This window comes from Protopterus annectens, chromosome 16.part0 (assembly GCF_019279795.1).
Source record: "Protopterus annectens isolate FY-2018-M chromosome 16.part0, PAN1.0, whole genome shotgun sequence".
Lineage (NCBI taxonomy): Eukaryota > Metazoa > Chordata > Ceratodontiformes > Protopteridae > Protopterus > Protopterus annectens.
In genome coordinates, this window is record NC_056750.1 from 785907688 (window position 1) to 785927907 (window position 20220).

At 34.8% G+C, this 20220-nt stretch overlaps 1 protein-coding gene across 1 annotated transcript in view; it reads right to left on the reverse strand.

Moving 5' to 3' along the window:
* The window catches only part of LOC122790963 (papilin-like), a 169797-nt gene that overhangs the window by 120398 nt on the left and 29179 nt on the right, over window positions 1-20220 (reverse strand). The window contains exons 3-4 of the mRNA XM_044058684.1: window positions 10865-11032; window positions 9048-9215 (exon numbers count right to left, since the gene is read on the reverse strand). Coding sequence (XP_043914619.1) covers window positions 9048-9215; window positions 10865-11032 — 336 coding nt within the window. The remainder of the gene's footprint in view (window positions 1-9047; window positions 9216-10864; window positions 11033-20220) is intronic.

Consider the following 20220-nt stretch of genomic DNA (forward strand, 5'->3'; position numbering starts at 1 on the left):
TCAATAACAACATAGTAAAACTATTTACAACCAACCAGATGATTGTATAATTCCAACAGATTTATTTTTACTGCTTTCTTTCTATATGGGTCAAAAACACTAAAAATAAATCTGGTGGAATTATACAGCCATCTTTTTTTTTCGTGAAGTTGGTATTTCTTGTGATTCTGGTAATTAAATCTTAGATTACTGCCTGCTTCTTTATGGATATAATATTCTGCATGGTCTTTGTTCTTCTTAAGGAACTGCATCCAAAATCCCTCTATCTACCTATCTCTTTAAATTATCCCATTTCATCATCAGCCCTTCCATCTTTGATTTGTAATATTCTGCTTGTGTTATCTATGTGAGGCTTAACTGTGTAGCTCTAAAGAATCCCTTGAACTCAGGTAATCTTAAACCACCTTGTTCTGTGGGGAGGATCAACTTATCCACTTACCTCTTGCCATCTTCCCCTCCCAAATAAATGCCTTCAACTCTTTGTTAATTACCATCCATAACTTCTCCTCTGGTTGATAAAAACATGCCTGGCATGTACAATTTGTATTGCTGGGTCCCACCATAGGGGTTTATTCCTGAAACTGGTAACATGTTTGTATTTAATGAAAACTGATACCTCAGTGCATGCTTTTAGCTTAGCAATGAAACCATCTGCAAATATTCCAGTCGGTGAGACTGGGTCATTGAGGTGAGTTGGATGCTTAAATTTCATCAGATCATCAACTATCTGGAGTAGATTAACCTTAGACCTGTCTCTAGAGACAGAATGAGGTGGTGGTAAACCAGTATCTAACTTCCTAGTAGATATGAATGAATGTTGATCTGATCTGACCAGTGATGGGGTAACCACAGGGACTGGACATGGTGAGTTTTATTGGTAAGAATTATATCCAGTATTTCAGAGCCCTTATTTGGGATGTGAATGAGCTGGTATAAAGAGGTAGCATTAATTAAGTTGAGGAAGAATTGTGTGTACTTATTTGTGGTAGTGTACATTTCCTAATTAACTGAAACAGAGACTGATATTTCCCAGGAGAACAGTGGTAAGTTCAGTGGGAAGGGATGTCAGTTTGTTTAGATATGCCTGATGGTGTGAGAGTGACACAGAGAAGGTATAGTATTTGGCTAGGATGTGGTAAGGAAATTTATTGAACAAAATATTGATATGGAGGAGTTCAAGATCATTGCCCTTCCTTATGAGTCTAGATGTGATATTTACTCTTAGAAATATGGACACACATCCCTTCCAACAAGACTACATCTGTGCTGGGTCTGAAAGAGTTGTGAGCATTGAAACCCAGCATTGCAGGGGGGGTCTATTTTCGAAAGTCAGGTGTACCTGCAAGGAGTCCAACTTCTTATTTAGGCTTCTAGCATTGAAAAGTGTTACCATTATATGGACTTGATTTTGTTTGACTATGTAGGTAATTTGAAGAGACTGACTTTGCCTAAAAAGTTGCTGTGGGGGAAGAAAAGTTTTGGCCAATGTATAAAAGCTATGAAGAGAAAGGTGCAGGCCATCCACAACAAAGCAGGCAGGGCTGGCAATCATCTAATCCAGGGTTGATATATATTGGACCCCATTAGTATGACACAACTAACTAAACCAATAGTTAGTCAATTAGTTTGTTTATATTGTGGCATCGTTCTTGGTAACGGTGGGATGCAGCTCAAAACTAGTTACACACTGATGTTAGATGCATAACCTGAGAACAACATCAATTCACTCTTCATATGATCCAAGGAGATGTGCCTTTTTATCCCATGTGTGCAAGGACAAGTCATATGTGTACCTAGGGTGAACGAACTTGAAGGTTGTAGTGACTTGATGGATCCAGGCGCCTGAGATACAGCTGACCATTACTTTGTCATTCCTCAGCCTAGTAAGGGATGCATTTGTGTATCTCAGTATGGATTGACCTATAACTAAGATGTTACCAGATGTGTTGGCTTAGCCATCCAGCTTTAAGGGCACTGGCTCACCATTTCATTGACTCCCTATTGTATTTCTGTTAACTGTAGTGTCTGTAGATGATATTTGCTTGCAAGTGCAATGCTGAGTATCTTATGTGCCCAACCTTCGTATAGGAGGCCTGTGTGGTTTTTGGCAGGGATTTTTAAGTTCCTTGGTGTACGAAGGCTTATTTATTGGTTTAGGGTATGAAGATGGTGTGACATCCTTCCTCTGGGCCAGTAATCAAGGAGCCTCAATCTTCACCACTGACACTGGTGAGGAACATTCACTTAGAACAAAAATAGATACACACAGTATTTTCATATGCAGCTCTCTGCATCAAGCACAATTTCCCTTAAGAGCACACAGGAAGTACTCTCCAGTCCTGGGGCTGGACTTCCACTCCAGGCTTCAAAAAAGACTTCACCTTTCTCTCTACAGAAAACAGTGCTCTGTGTCCCTGTTCCAATTAGCTGACACACACACACACACATACTCTCTTATATTTGATTTACACACACACACACACACACACACACACACACACGTGGGAACAGATTTACCGGCTATACCACCTACACCCAGACTACAAAGTAGATTCACTGCTGCCAGCCAGCTACTTTAGGGCTCTTACCAGGATACCCAATAATTCTTAGTAAAATTAATACTTTAAATGGTAATGTTCAACCAAGTGCAAGACTTTTAGAAGCATGAAGCCACAGTGCCACCAAATAAATGCAATTACTCTTAAAGGTTAAAATATTTTCTAAAAGACCAGCCACAATGACAGTTATAAATATATTTAATAATAAATGGAAAATGTGAAAATATGAAATATCTGTTTACAATAAACACCAGAGTTTCAATTCATAGGAAATATAAAAAATAACACAGATGGAAAAACTCAGACAGATATAGAAAAACAATACTATATTTTCATAACTGACTGAAGAATTACTGTTCCCTAGTTAATTTACTTACTAAAACATGGGAAGATGAAGTGTGTGAGTGGTCTTAGTTCCAAAACACAGTATTGAGTGCCTCTGTCACATCTTTCACTAGTATCTAAATACAATTTCAGTGCTGGCTACAAAATGACATCACATCTGCTCACCTGACTTTGTGGTTCTCACACTACCCCCTCTGACTAGAAACCTGAGCCAGAATCTGGCACAGATGTGTCACAATTCATACACAGAGCTTTGCTGAGGTTGATCCCAGCATCTGGAGACTGTAAAACAATTCCAATACTTCCACTCTTCCTGCAGAGACTAACAAGCCATTCTCTGGCACCCAGGGTAGTAATTAGTTCATCACTAAGGACAAGAAGAGAAGGCTCTCAACCCAGACATTACATCTCTAGCTGCATTCAGACCTGTAAGATAAAATCCTTATGGCCTAAACCAAGTTATTTAATTTCAAGTTATTTTTCTTAAAGTTAGCTGGGCTGAGCTTAACGCATTTCCTTCCAGTACCCTCTGTTAAAATATATGCACTTCAACAGTTACAACAATACAGTCTGACATACATGTATACTTCTTTTCTGTCCAGCAGGACCCACTGTTGATGCATTTTTAACACAAGCAGCTTTACAAGTACATTTTTAACACAAGCATCAATACAAATCAGCTTGATATTCAAATCACATAATATTCTTTACAAAACTCCAGCTAGTTATGCTGGCATATGTTACATATGCACTGCCTACTCTCTTTGGCATATTTGTTACTACCTTACATCATCACAGTGGATATCAGTACTAACAACATACTGGGTACAGTTAATAATTTTAGAAAAGAGGCTGGCCTCCCAGGTTAGTAAATGCTTGCACCTCTCATGTACATATTCATCTAGCAGAAGAACCAAATACTTGTAAGCATGCAGCAGTTTTTGCATTGTCTCAGGATGCCTATTGATATGAGACTGGCAACAGATGACATGGGGAAACTTCAGCCTCATTATATGTACTGCCTTGTGTATACAGTTGTCAATGAAATATAATTAGGGGAAAAGAGTCTATATACTGAGACACAAAAGTTGAATAGAGCGACATTAGCCCCAGAGTTACAAATATATGTGATCAATATGAGTAACTGATGAATACAAAAGCCAGAAAAGGTGGATGGATACCGATTTAACTAGGATGCCACTATAACAGCTAAGTATAAATAATGGGACAATTTGCAGATTACAGTGATGACTAGACATAGGCTAAGAATGCCTGCAGCTGACAAAAATAGAGAAATGAAACAACATGCAGTATGCCTACAGCAACAGCAAACTTTATACAAAATGATTATGGCTACTTTGTGCAAGTGTATTTAACAGCTGTGTTCTAGTTTTCACAGCATTCCGAAGCTGTGCATAACAGTAAGCTATCTGATACAGCTGAATGCTGGTTTTCACTGCTAGAGACTTGGCCAAGTACTTGGTTTGTAGGTGATGATGGTATTTCCACTTTGCAGAGTTTGTAAAGAACAAGAAGTTAACATTTGGAGCAAATAATCCTCAACATTGCACAGCTAATCTGCGGACAACACAGCACGTCCAGGAATTTGTGGGGTTTGGTTATCTTTTCAAGTCTAACTACGTATCCTCAGGTGTGCTCATATAATCACATCCGAGCAAAGTAGAGCAACAACATCCACAGACACACCAAGTTTAAACAAACAAACAAGAGCACACAGGCCAATTTTAAAAAAAGAAACGCATCCAGTTTAAGTTAATGTTTGGCATACATTGTTCTCCATTCACAGCTATTTCTGACTTTTTATGTTAATCATATTCTGTCATCTCCTCACCCCATTCCATTTTTTTTGTCACTATCACCTCTTCCTTTATCCTACCTAATTATACTCCTCTTGTATTCCCCATTACTAGCTTTCATTGTATGACTGATTGGTAAATTTACCTCTAGTTTATAACTGCCGTTCCATAATGTCTGCTTCATTTGCGGTGCTATTTAGCTGGAGATTTTCCTCCAAAATCTCCACTATAAGATGGTTCTGCCAGTTTCACATATCCAGTCATCAAAATACAATAAAATAAATGAATAAATGAATAAAAATACATCAGAAAAAGCTACTTTCCTTAGACACATGGAGAAAGTTCTTAGACCCGTGTCACATGTTTATGATAACATCACTCATTTCCTGAAGTTGATCATTTGTTTCAAAGAAAACTTTAGGAGATGAGAACTTTTGCTACAGGGTCTTCATGAACAAACATGGGATTTAATTATGAATCCATTCCTTTGAGTTGCTAGTTTTAGGCTACTATCTCTGTCTCTGTCTGTCCCCCCCCCCCCATCAAAAAGGTGATACAGAGATTGTATTATTTAGTATGTTTTTGCCTGATAACATACCTGACCTAGGTGCTCCAAAAGACAGGAAAAGTTACCCTAAGATGAAGGGTTTAACCATCTAGACATGATACAGATAGCAGTAGCTATTTGATGTAATAATGTAATATAGGGCCTGTACTGGAAAATTGCTTACTTGTTTGCTTGTCCCTGCAGTCATTGGTGGAAGAAAGATCAAAACCCCTTAAAATGAAAAACAGCAGTATTAATATGGAGGAAGTGAGCACCCATCTGAACTACTGATGATATGAATTGTGGGGAGTATAGGTAGTTTGTGAACCTTTAACCCAGAAGTATATATAACATATCAAGATCATGAACAGTGAGATCAGTCCACAGATAATCACCATACGTAACTGCAGCTTATATGCACTAATGGTATAATTCCTTTAAAAGCCAAGAGAAAAAATGGGTATCAGACAAAGGAAATAATACTATTATCAAATGTGAAATATTTCTTCGCGGTGTCTCCCAAGACAAAGCTTAGAACCCTGTAAGATGGCTCCCTGTCTCCAGCAATAAATTACGAACCCCAAGAAAATGACGAACCCCAAAAGACAAATCATGAGAACCACGACATTGATGAAAGCAGTCATATTAAAAATGCTCTCCCTTCAAAGCTACTAAAAGTTAAAGGCAGCAGAAAATACTATGGTAAGATATATAATCATTCAGTTTTTCTGCAGAAGAAAGGTTGTGACTTTATAAAACAAGAACTGCATTTGTTGTTTTACAATGCAGTAGAGAGTTAATGTAGAAAAGAAGGGCCTTTTCAAGTCCTCGGAAATTTGCCTATTTGAAAAGAGCTGAATTCTGGAGGAACTTTGTGATACATACCAAGGAGATCCCCAGTGTATCTCTTCTCTTGGATATTTATTGATGTGTTGTTGAAAACACAGTTTCCTCTGAAATGAAGGAAAGGGAGATGTTTGCATGGATTTTTTTTATTATAGCAGCACTGAAAGCTAAATGTGACAGACGGAGATAAGCAGTGACTCGATGAGTAATCTAAGTGTAGTGAATAACACCTGTAAGCAGGTACATGCTCTGCAAAAATGGATAAAGTCTTTTTCACAGAATAAAGTTATCTTCAAAAAATTGCATTAAAGATGACAGCTTGAAGAGTAATCATAACCATAACATTTAGCTTGTTCTGAGTTATGGTTCTCATAATTGCTATATTTTGTTTTCTATCCATTATATAACAGTGTTTGTCCTTGAAATGCTAAGGGGTAGCAAATTGAGAGGACTGACTAGGCTTCCATCTCCTTGTGGTCCAGTAGTTGTAAATATGCCTGTTTATAGGCAAGAGCTGGGCAATCAGTTTAAAGACCACTACAAGCCAAAAATTCATATTCAAAAAAATCCCTGTTGCCTCAAGGAGGGCAAGACAAGATAGACTAGGGGAGAATTTGAGGCTACCCATCCAATTAACTAGGTTTATCCTGAAGGGGGAAATGTGCTACACTGCTTGATATGTAGTGGAAGTTTGTTCCAGAGGTGAAGGATACATTAGGATATAAAGGTATCACACCAACATGTCTTACTGCTGGTGGTTTAATTTCTTTAACCGAGTATTTGTAGGGTTACCACCTGTCCCTCTTTGTGAGGGACAGTCCCAATTTGGGCAGTTGTGTCCTGCAAAAAAAAAAAAACTAAAAGATTGCAAATGTCCTGAGATTTTAAGACAAAATATATTTTAGGTTTTCTTTAATAATTGCATAAGAGAGTTATTTTGTATCTGGAACACATAAATATTATATGGAATAGCATAAGCAAGTGAAGTGCTAGAAAAATAACTTTTCTTTTGGCAAAAAGTGAAGTTCTGCCTTTTGCACTGGCTATGGTTTTGTCCAGCAAAATCTCACATTTATACAAAAAATGTCCCACTTTGTGTGTATGGATAAATGGATTAGTAGCTGTAAGTGTGCTCAGGTGGGTAGGTGGCTCCCTGGGTGTAGTTTGGTTGGTGTGTGTGTGTGTGTGTGTGTGTGTGTGTGTGTGTGTGTGTGTGTGTGCGCTTAGATGTATTGGGGTGACTGCCATACCTACACAAACCCCTAGGCTAATTATCAGAGTCTACAACAGTAGTGGGCACTAGGAATTAAAATCTTGTACAGTAATGGCACTTAAACAGTACAGGGATCAGGGGCCTGGAGGACTAGGATCACCAGGAATACTACTCTTGTACAGTAATGGCACTTAAACAGTACAGGGATCAGGGGCCTGGAGGACTAGGAACACCAGGAATACTACTCTTGTACAGTAATGGCACTTAAACAGTACAGGGATCAGGGGCCTGGAGGACTAGGATCACCAGGAATACTACTCTTGTACAGTAATGGCACTTAAACAGTACAGGGATCAGGGGCCTGGAGGACTAGGATCACCAGGAATACTACTCTTGTACAGTAATGGCACTTAAACAGTACAGGGATCAGGGGCCTGGAGGACTAGGATCACCAGGAATACTACTCTTGTACAGTAATGGCACTTAAACAGTACAGGGATCAGGGGCCTGGAGGACTAGGATCACCAGGAATACTACTCTTGTACAGTAATGGCACTTAAACAGTACAGGGATCAGGGGCCTGGAGGACTAGGATCACCAGGAATACTACTCTTGTACAGTAATGGCACTTAAACAGTACAGGGATCAGGGGCCTGGAGGACTAGGATCACCAGGAATACTACTCTTGTACAGTAATGGCACTTAAACAGTACAGGGCTCAGGGGCCTGGAGGACTAGGATCACCAGGAATACTACTCTTGTACAGTAATGGCACTTAAACAGTACAGGGATCAGGGGCCTGGAGGACTAGGATCACCAGGAATACTACTCTTGTACAGTAATGGCACTTAAACAGTACAGGGATCAGGGGCCTGGAGGACTAGGATCACCAGGAATACTACTCTTGTACAGTAATGGCACTTAAACAGTACAGGGATCAGGGGCCTGGAGGACTAGGATCACCAGGAATACTACTCTTGTACTATAATGGCACTTAAAACAATACAGAGATCAGTGGGGTGGTGGATCCACTAGTCACCAGGAATTACTCTAAACTACTTGTATAACAAAGGCATTTAAAACACTACCAAGCTCACCAAAGGCTGGAACCTAGACAGAAAAAGAATATGTAGTCTTCACTTCTTTCTCTGAAACATTTTGTCTTTGAAGTACCTCTAAAGAGTGAGGGCAAAAAATTATATTTACTGCTGGGGATATTACACATAAAAATGGATCCTTGCTTCTTAATATTTTTACTCATTCCTTTTGCAATCTTTCTACATTGGATCGTGTGCCATTGGTGCAACATCCCAGTTATTTCATTTCTCTAATTTGTATTCAGTACTGCTCATCCCTAACGCCTTCTCTGTAATTCCCTTTCATCTACCTTCCCTGGCTCTTGGTCACTTGCTTCTACTGCCACTCTGCATCGTGGTCTCTCTATGTATATAGGATTTTTGAAATGTTATGCCAACTTGTGCAGTGTAACCCCAACACTACAAATGTAGTTATCATCCAAACCTTGGACAGTGTAGTTCATCTTAGCATACAGTTACTAAAAAAAGAATAAAGATGTCCACGATGATTTACTCTTCTTAACATTTTTTTCTTTTAACTTTTTTGAGTTGTTCCTTTGTTTGATGCTTTCATGTGTAATCAAACAGCATAGTTCAAAAACATAAAAGCAAAAAAGCATAAGTGTCTTCTGAACATCCACTTACCTTTCGTGTGGCATCTTTTAAAACATTCATCTTCATCAAGGAAATTATTTCCATTTTCTTGACAACCACCAAATATGAAATGTTGACATGTCTTTGAAGTAGCATTATAAAAGTATCTTGACATGTAGGCCAGGCAAGGCCCAGGTTTAGGAGGCAGTTTACATACATCTAAAGGCAAGGGAAGAAAAAGAAGATCACTGATTTACATTAGAGTGCCTAAGAGCAACATTAAGCAGATGCCTTTTCATTACAAACTTACCAAGATTTTGTCTCATTTCTATAAACTTATACAGTGACTGTTTGCATTTTGCCACTGGCATTTACACAATTGCTTGTTATTTCTGGATCTGGTTTCAAATCCTGTGATGTTAATGCATGACCTATTCTTTCATACATATCACCTGTGATATATATTTGCTGTTATTTAGCTTGACATTCTGCCATCCTACTCTATTTAGCAGCTATATCAGTTTCTTGTCATGTCATGCTGTTCTTGTGTCTGACCCAAAACTAAAAGGTAATCAGTTATGTTTGCAACACCTTCCAAGCCTTCAACTTGCTTGAACAGCAGCATTTTGGAATACCTTTGTTGCTGATGAAATACCAAAAAGAAGTATAAGGAATTTTTATCCTTCGCATAAAGGATTACATTTACAGAATGTTAAGCCTGTTTCATTTATTTTTTCTGGCAAATTTCTCTAGATGTCACAAGCACAGTGAAACAAATGGGCAACCATATGCATGTCAACCATCAAGTGTTAACTAAATGCTACACTTATCATTGAAATAAAATGTTTTTTGTCATATCTATCTTACTTGTTCTTATGTCTCAAAATGTTCTCAACATTTGTGATATGATGCTGCACCATGCATTTGTAGTTTTCATACTGGCATATCTCAAGATCAGTATTCTGGAAGCCAGTCAACAATTCTGTAAAGAATCAGTAAAAATGAGGCTGTCTGAATGTTTTCAGATTGTTGGAATTTGTGCCTTTTCCTCACTGATACTATTAGATATCACTCAACTTATTCACTTTGGCATAAATTTGACATAAGCTGTAACATTCTCTAACAGAGAAGCTTTAAGCCATCAAATTCACCTTTTTTAAAACTATGAAAAACTATTCAATGACAATATACTTTTTATAGTTTACACTTTCTCTTTTTTTCAAAGAGTTTTTCAATACATGTTTATAAAAGGGTCAATAATTCAAAGATCCACTTAGGATATTAATGAATGCATACTCTTACTACTGAAATTATCTTAAATAAATCAGTAAGTAAATCAATTCAATGAAATGAATGAGTTATGTGAACTAACATTTCTCCAACTATCTCAAGACCAGACAGAAACAATTGAAACTGTGAATGCTAAAGAATGGCCAACATAATCATATGCAAAATCTGAATGATAAGATTTCCCCTTTCTTTTATTTTTGTATGACATTAGAGTTAGTTAGAAATCATTAGCAGGGTATGGGTAATTTGTACCCCTGTGGTTAAATAGCAAAACTTTTAATTTTCCCTTTCATTTTTTGTGGGATTTTGTTATTTAGGCCATTCTGTAGTATTCACAGTTTCAGTTGCTCTTGTGTGGTCCAGAGGTAGTTGGTGAGATCTTAGTTTGGAGAGCTTACTCATTCATTATACTTAATGTATGTACTTGTTTATTTAGGATTTAAGTGAATTTCATCCATGCATGCACTCAACTTTGATATGTAACTTAACCACACAGTTTAAACCTATCTAAAAGTTATTTTACCACAGTTTAAACCCATCTGGAAATTAATTTTCATTCTGGAGGCCTTCGTTCTTACCTTGTGTTTGACAAGCATCTGTACATTCTTTTACAGTAAGAAAGTTGTTCTTATTGTCACCGCAGCCACCATAGATGAATGGTTCACATACCATTGAGGTAGAATTGTAGAAGAATCTGGGAAAGTGAGCTTTGCAGGGACCTTTATCTGCAGGCAGTTTGCAGATATCTAAAGGAGGAAAGGAAGAGAAGATACAGTTACTCAGCCTGTGAGTGAGTAAGATTAACAGTAATAAAATCAAAGTCAATCTTGATTTGCTTATACAAAGATGTGGATACTCCCCCTCCCCCACCATATATGCACGCGAGCACACACAAGTGCATATTTTAACATGAAGTTGAGGAAACAGAAATAAGCATGAAATGACACTGGACAGATGTGATTACTAATAAGGAAGGTCAACGATAATGCTGTTTGCAGACAATAATTACTATTTGACCACTTAGTCTGAATTTCATTCCTTAATTCCAGAAGCACTGCAAATATTTACAGGTCATTAGTTCGTTTTCTTTTCAGAAATGCCACAATAAATTGTATAGAGTTTTAATCCGATGAAGAATCTGAAAGCTTTATACATGTAGGATGCACCAATTATCAACCACAATGAGCTCTCCATGAAGGTATACTCTCATATGCTTTCTGTTGAAACCCTTACACGTTTTATATTCATTTTTACCCTTTAAAATATGCCTTTTGAAATGTGTTTCCTCTGGTAACTTATTTGTTGCTATACAATATATGTATCTATGATATTTGCTGAAATCTTTTTTTCAACCTATAACTCATGGAATATTTAACACAGCATTTAAGTCTTTCTTTTTAGTGTATCTGATGCAGTGACATTTTAAATTGACCCAGAAGTATAGCCTGCTTCACTTAAATGTTATACATTTATCTTCAGCTTGTCTTATAGGTATATGTTGCTCTTTATTCCTAACCTGCAGAATTTTCCCATTTCTCTGTCATTTACTAATTTTAAATCATGTAATTATATTAGTATCCATAACTTCCTACTTGATCATGTGGAAAAACAAAGTGACTCTCCCTGTTGCTGTTTTTTTTCATAACTTTGATAATTGTTCCTGAAGAGTTTCAATGTTTACTCATTTCTGTGTTAGCCAGGAGCATGGCACTGATCTAAAAAGGACATATTTCTGACCCTGCCTGGGTGAAATGTACTCAAAATTCTTTAATATATACTCTATTTCACTCCTTACTCATATAGGCATGGAACTCAAGCCAGACAAGAGTTTATATATCAAGTGATCTAATAAATAGCCTAGACAAGGTTAAAGTTGTATTTTGTCCTCTTTTAGATCATAATACTAAAACTTTTGATTTAATCCTAAACATAGTAACAGTATTCCCATTAAACACATACCTGCCTATATAATTAATTTAAATAATTCAAAGAGTGTTTTAAAGGAAATTCAGACCTTTATTAAAATTAACCATACAAAGGATATGTCCAAGATGGGTACATATCACTTCACCTAAAACTCATTTCACCAAGACCAAATCACCTAAAGTTCATTTCACCTAAAACTCATTTCACTGACAAGTAGTACAATAAGGCAAATCAACGGTATATGTCCTTTTCTCCACTGTAGTGCAATCCTGGTATTAGTATATATAGTAAGGGGGTGTGGGGGCATAGACCCCACATTGAGGGGGTGTGAGAGGCATAGCCCCCCCACCTAGTTGACTTTTACCAAATAATGTAAAACAAAACCAGACACCATAAAACCAAAGTAAATGGGGGGATTTGCCCCCACACCCCCCAATATGGGGGGTTGTGCCCCCCCACACCTCCCTAATTATATATACTAACACCAGGATCGCACTACAGTGGGGAAAAGGACATATACCTTTGACTTGCCTTATTGTACTACTTGTCAGTGAAATGAGTTTTAGGTGAAATGAATTTTAGGTGATTTGGTCTTGGTGAAATGAGTTTAGGTGAAATGAGTTTTAGGTAAAGTGATACGTACCCATCCAAGATATATTTATAGAATGCTTTAAAAGCATTTCTGTATGGTAGAATTATAGCCTGGTATGTTTTAAAGATGAAACAATGGGACAAGGACGTACTTGTTCTACAAGAAAAAAATAGATAAGCTAAAATTAGACAGTCAAAAAACAAATACAAATATGGTAAAAGAAATAAATAATTTAAGTAGTAAATATTTAGAAATCCTGAGTCATAAGACTATGATAAATCTGGAAACATTTAAAATAGGTAATTATTCTGTTAATCCTAAATATATGCATAAGTTAGCTACCAGAACAAAATGGTTTAATAAATCCAAACACATTACAGAAATATATTCTCCAAAGATGGAAACAAGAATATAATCTGTTGGATACAGTCACAAGTAAAAACAGAAAAAAAGACTTACTGCGACCTGCACAGCAACTACAAATAAAACAAACTTTAAAAAACTTAAAAAAAAATACTTTTATTCAACAAAACTACACAGGTAAGTGCTTTCGCATTAAATTAACTAATGCTTCATCAGACAAAAGAAAAACATCAAAGAGTATCTTAAATACAAAAGCATCACTTCCCAGCTCATTAATACATATTCAAACTGACAAATAAGAACAGAGAAACAATAAATCACCAAGGATATTTACCATCTCATCAGTAAGCACTGATACAGAGTATATCTATTAACAATGACATCACAGAAAACCACAGTCCTGTAGTTTAAAACAGCAGCACTATAAAGCACATATTATGTTCTTATTCATATAGTACATAAAATTCATGCAAGCAGCACAGAACAAAAACTATTACACTACCTTCCATAAACCCTATAATAATAATAATATATATATATATATATATATATATATATATATATATATACTTATATTTTTATCTCCATACATTTCTCTAAACCCTGAAACAAATCAATGTGGGAGGGGGTACATTTTAAGGACAGGTTTCAGGGACATGAAATCATTCAAACCTGGTGGTTTAAAAGATCGTAACTCAAGTATCCACCTTTGTTTTCTAGCTTCGGTAATATTTTTAACATTTACACCTCTAACACCTAACTTAACAGTCTCCAAATCAAAAAACTTGTACGTATGGTGTGTCCCTGACTTCTGCACATGAACAGCGAGTGCATTAGTGTCACTCACATTCCTGATCTCACCTAGGTGTTCAAGGATCCTATCTTTGAAACACTGATTTATTTTACCAATATAAAAGGCAAAACATTCTTGGCAAAACACATAATAAACCACATTAACTGTTCTACAGTCAGCATAAAAAGAGAAATTTATGGTATGCTTCAGTATCAGGTGCTCAAAAGTGTGGCCAGAATATATATAATGGCATGCTCTGCAATTCTTACATGGAAAAGTGCCAGAGTGTGAAGAATTACACAGGTCAGCATAGTCTGTATTACTCCTGTAGCAGAGTTGTCTTTTCAGAGAAATGCCATTATGAAAACTAAACTCTAGTCCATTGTCTGCTATATCAGCAAGGTCAGGACAGCTCTGTATAATATCCCAGTTCTTTTTAAGAATATCTGTAATTATATTAATGTCACTAGAATATGTCAAAACACATCCAGTACTCTTATTATTATGTCCAAATGCAGAAACAGGGGTCATTTCAGGAGCAGAAAAAAACAGAAATATGGTCTAGTTATACTGCTTCTTTCTGATCTAGCTGTCTCTATACAGGCATTTATCTCTGTCTCAGTGTACCACGTCTCAAAAAATCAGTCTTAAACTCCTTCAAAGCATGTTCTAACAATGTCTCATCAATATGTAATCGTATGACCCTAAGACACTATCCCCTCAGGACATTCCTGGGGATATGCCTGGGGTGCATGCTGCTCTTATGCAACACTGAATTCTTATTACATGGCTTCTTATACATTTTTGTATTGAACGTGCCCAGAATATAAATATGGACAGTAATATCCAAGAAATCAATGGATTCTAAAGAGATCTTACTACTGAAGCTTAAAAAGTCAGTCAACTTTTGCATAAAAGAAATAAACTCATCTAGTAGTTCCATACTACCCTCACAAAGCAAAAACATGTCATCAGCAAAACATTTATAGTGAATGACATGTTGTACATATATATTATCTTTAAGGACCTTGGTCTGTTCCCAGTATGCTAACACAAGGTTGGTGTAGCTGTTGGCATAGGCTGTGCCCATTGCCATACCAATCTTCTGCAAAAAATAGTCCTGACCAAACACAAAGGCATTGTTCTCTAATGCCAATTCAAGGAGGGCACAGATAAGCTCAATTTTATTACTGGACATATTTGCATATTCTGCTAAAAATGACCTTACATAATCAATACCCACAGTGTTAGGAATTACTGTGAATAAAGAAGTGACATCCAAGGTAACCAATATAAGGTCAGTAGTCATATTTAAAACATTGGCTTTATGGTATAGGTCCTCTAAAAAATCTTTGGTGTCTTTAAACACAGAATCAACTTTGTCAAGTATAGGTGTCAACATTTTTTCCAAAAAGATGGACAAGGGTTCTATAGCCCATCCTGTGCTAGATAATATAGGTTGCATGGGAGGATGATACAGAATTGTATGTATCTTCGGAAGTCCATATAAGATAGGAACAATTGGATGCTCAACTGAAAAATATTTAAACAGATCTTCATTAATAGTACCTGTAATCAATAGATCAAATAACAATATAGCAATCCTATTAACAATAAGCACTTACCTGTGTAGTTTAATTGAATAAACATATTTTTTAAAGTTTTTTTAAGTTTGCTTTATTTCTAATTGCCGTGCAGATCACAGTAAGTCTTATTTTTTTATATTCTCCAAAGAAAAAGAAGATGGTTACTGAAATTGACAATATTTTGAAAGACTTTAGAAATCATTTTAATGCAATAAATTGTAATAACCCAATAATGGCCTATCAGGAGGAAATTAAAAAGTTTGTAAGAAACTATACAAAAATATCTGAAGATCAAATGAGAGTTATTGATGGGCCTATTTTATTTTTTGAATTAAAAGCCCAAATTAACAAATTAAAATGCAATAAAGTTTCTGGTAATGATGGCATTATTCCTGAACTTTGTAAGTTAATGCCAAAAGAAGCTTTAGACATACTACTTAAAGTTTTTGAGTTAGTTAAAGAACTAGCAGATGTGCCTCCCTCCTGGAAATACACTCTTATTTCTCCAATACTAAAATCAGACAAAGACCCTGTAAAATGTTCTTCTTATAGATCACTTTTTTTTACTACATATAGATTATAAATTGTTCATGTCTATTCATGCCAACAGATTAAAACAGTTTCTTCCAATTTTGACTAATGATGATCAAACTGACTTTATTTTAAATAGAAATTCTTATGATAATGTTAAACAGATTCTAACCATAACTGATTATGCAAATAGAGCAAATGAAAACTTAACCCTGGTAAGTCTAGATATTGATTGTACCTTTGATTTGGTCAATTGTAACTATATATCATTTATTCTAGAAGAAAACAATGTCTTGAGTAATTTAATTCATCTCATTAATCTTCTTTATGTTAATGCTTTTGCTTATGTAAGAATAGGCTCATACACATCAGAATCAATTAAGGTTTCTAAAGGAACCAAACAAGGATGTCCACTGTCTCCTTTACTCTTTACTTTAGTTAGAAAACCATTTGCTAATTTGATAAGATCATCCTCAAATATTAAAGGTATTTAGATAGACAAGCATCTAACTTCCAAGATTCAGTTATTTGCATATGATAGTCTTATGACCCTGAATGAGTGCAACAATACACTTTCAACAGTTTTCAGTTCAATGGAAATCTTTCAGAAGAAATATGGTCTTAGTTTTAATGAAAATAAAACAAAAATGTTACCTATAAACTTTAACATTAAGGTCATAGATAACAGATTTAATAAAAACATGTAGTCCAAGTAAATAAGATAAAGTACTTAGGAATAACAATTACTGACAATATCAATAAAATAATAAACATAAATTATAATAATAGCTTAACCTATAGAAAATCTTCTAAATAAATGGAATACATTTTTCTTTATAATGGATGAGAGACATTCCATAATCAAAATTATTATCTTAACAAAAATTCCATATATTTTACAGTCGTTATCTTTACCCCCCCCCAGATGTTGTATGAAAGAGTTTAATTCTTTAATATTAAAATGTTTGTGGTATTCTAAAAAGTCCAGAATAGCTTTAAACCATCATATTTGAGATTGGTCTTTAGGTGGTATTAGTTTACCAGATCTGGAATTATATTCTTTATCATCTGTTATCAAGACAATTGCATTTTGGTCAAATAATAATTATTCTGCTAAATGGAAAGATTTTCAAGGAAGCCTTTGGATATAATCTAATTGTTCTAAACATGCAAATCATCATTTAATTTTAAACAATTCCTTATTTTGGTTATTAAAAATATTTCTTAAACAATTTTAATCAAGGAATCAACTCTCCCTATATATCTGTTATAATTAATACTTTGAGCAACTTTTTCATCTTTCCAATAGCTTATACTCAGAATAACATTTCCACATTACATTTATCCACAGTAGTCACTTTTAAAGAACATAATCTTATATATTGGTTTCAGTTAATGAATAAAGAAAACTGTATGATGTTCAACATATAATTAATAATTTTGACTTGGATGAATGTATGTGGTTGCATGTACAAAACTGCAGACAGTTAGTTAAAGGCAGAATTAAAGTTATGCATCCAACAGCAGGAAATTATATTCCTAAGCTAATTGATCTTTTATTTTATTTGATACAACTAAAAATATCTGGAAAAGGCCTTCTTTCCAACATTTATAAAATGATAAAAAATAATTGTAATATAATAAAGATAGCTATTAAAATTATTTTAAACTCGCAAATAATAAGGATCCTAATGATGAAGATAAAAAACTAATGTTATCATCATCAAAACAAACTATCTGTTCAGTTAAATGGAGACTATTTACATGGAGGTTCTTGCATATGTCTTTTTTTACACCACACAGAATTGAATTAATGTTCAAAAGTAAGACGGTTTGCTAGAGATGTAAGAAAGCCCACAAACTGCAACAGAAGTCCACAAGATGCATTTCATTTTAAGCACTTTTCATTGCTCAAATGAAGCAACTTCTTCAGAAATAAACACATATTTTTCCAACAGTATTATATAAATAATTAATACAATCACATGATGACTTGATCAATTAAGATTCAATTAAATAAATTAAATGAATACGTTCAAGTTAAATTAGCCTCACAAGTGCTTTAAAATTACACATACTGACAAGTCCTAAAATTCCTGTCTATCAACTATTAAGATATAAAACTCACTTATAATAAGTAAAAATATTATAAAAAACAATACTACTAAATAGTTTCAAAAAAATAGTTTTAAAAAAGTTTCAAAGAAATCCCTGCCACACAAGTCCCAAAAAGAGCAAATTATTAAATATAAATATAAATATGTTTGATGTGTTTTTGAAATAAATTTATTTTTTCTAGTCTGTCAAATAGTTCCTTTTAATTTTAAATGTTATCACTTGTTTTCTTGTTTAAAATTCAATAAAAATATTTTCAAAAACAAACAGCATTTAGGAAAGTACACAGAAAAATACATTTTAGATAAGTAAAATTGTAAAAGTGTAAAAACAGAGATGTAACAAGAAAAGGTAGGAAAATGGACAATGTCATCCTAAGCAATTTAGAACTAATATCTGTATTTAGAGTAGATAAAAAATATCAGAACATAGTTAAAGTATTTTTGTTGACAGAAGTAGTTTGTAGAAAGCAGAAGAAAAGCAGACAATGCTGAGAGGAGGAGGTTTACATAATTGTAGGACAAAATACAGTACCTTGATCTTTCTTTTACACTCTGGTGAAGTTTATCACTTATATCTGTAAAATTACCTTCAGGGGGTCTCTATAATTTTAGATCAAGGACTGAAAATAAGTCATTATTAATATGACATTTATTTTGAGGTATTCTGAGAACAGGGGAATCATTTGATCAAGATCTGAAGTTATAATTAGAAGTGGAGACAGAATCCTTCCTACTTTTCACAAGAAAACTAATTGTAATTGTTTAAAAATAAATGATCTTAAAAGAAGATCAGATCTTTCATTTTCACCTAGAGTGATGCAGCTACAAATTTAATTGTGCTCTTATTAGAAGTGGAATAAATAAATGGTAAAGTATATTCAAGCTTCAGTAAAAACAAATTCCATCGTCTTTTACATTTTGATTTTTTTGGGGAGAGAAAATGAGAAATCTTCCAAGGTCCAAATAGAGTTTTGTTTATTTTAACATTGGCATGGTTAAAATGATATTGAAACATAAGTGAATGCTGTAACCAAATGCCCAGATATTTAACGTGCAAAGTAGTTTCAGTAGAAATTCTAGTAAGATATTTAATTCTGCAATGTTTGGGGAAGAGTTTAAGTTTATTTTGGGAACAATGACCAGTGTTTGATTTTTTTATTGTTAAGTAAAATACCTTTGTTAATAAGCTAAAGGAATATATTTTTGTAGTCTGACTCAGCTTTAGGTTTCATGGCAGATTGTGATGGAGAAAAATGGCAAATAACTACAATGTCAGTATATACAATTGTTTTGCTTTCTGGAAAATCTAGTTAAAAGAACTTAATGAACAGTTAGAATAGTGAAAGAACAAGAACTGACCCTTTTAAACCACTTGGGGGTAGTGAATCAGTCTGTGAAAGGAAGGAATCAATTTTCAGTGTAGATATGTGTAAAAAGACAGTTTAAAATCAGTCCGTGACATCTGGTTTGACTGTTGCCTGAATTAAATGATTTAAGGTGATGATGGTTAGAAATACATCAATTGAGACTGACTTTGTCAATAATGTGGATGAGGGCATTAATTAGGACCCACAGATTAGTTGTGGAGCTTCTTCCTAAGTAGAAATGATGTTGATGAATGAATAACATGTTGTGTGTTTGCAGATATTGACATGTTTGGCTGCGAATAAGTCTTTCAAGTATATGGGCAAGAGAGAGAGAAGTAATTCCAGCCTAATGTCAGAGATGGTGTTATATAATGCAGTTTTAGAGACAGATCTAGGAATTTTGATTTTAAAATATCTGGATCATTGTCTTTCTTTCTTTCTGTGAAACAGATTAGTTAAATGTGATACATGTGTTGTATGATCGCCCTTTTCTTACTTTAATAAACTGTAGAGATAGACCATTAAAGCTGAGTGGACCATTATTTTTACTGGTGTTAATCTTTCTAAAGTGAAAGAGAAAAGTAAAAGAGCTTTCTCTACTATCTTTGCAGACAGTATATAACTGAGGCAGAAGAAGTTGAAGCAGGTAGTTGAAAGTA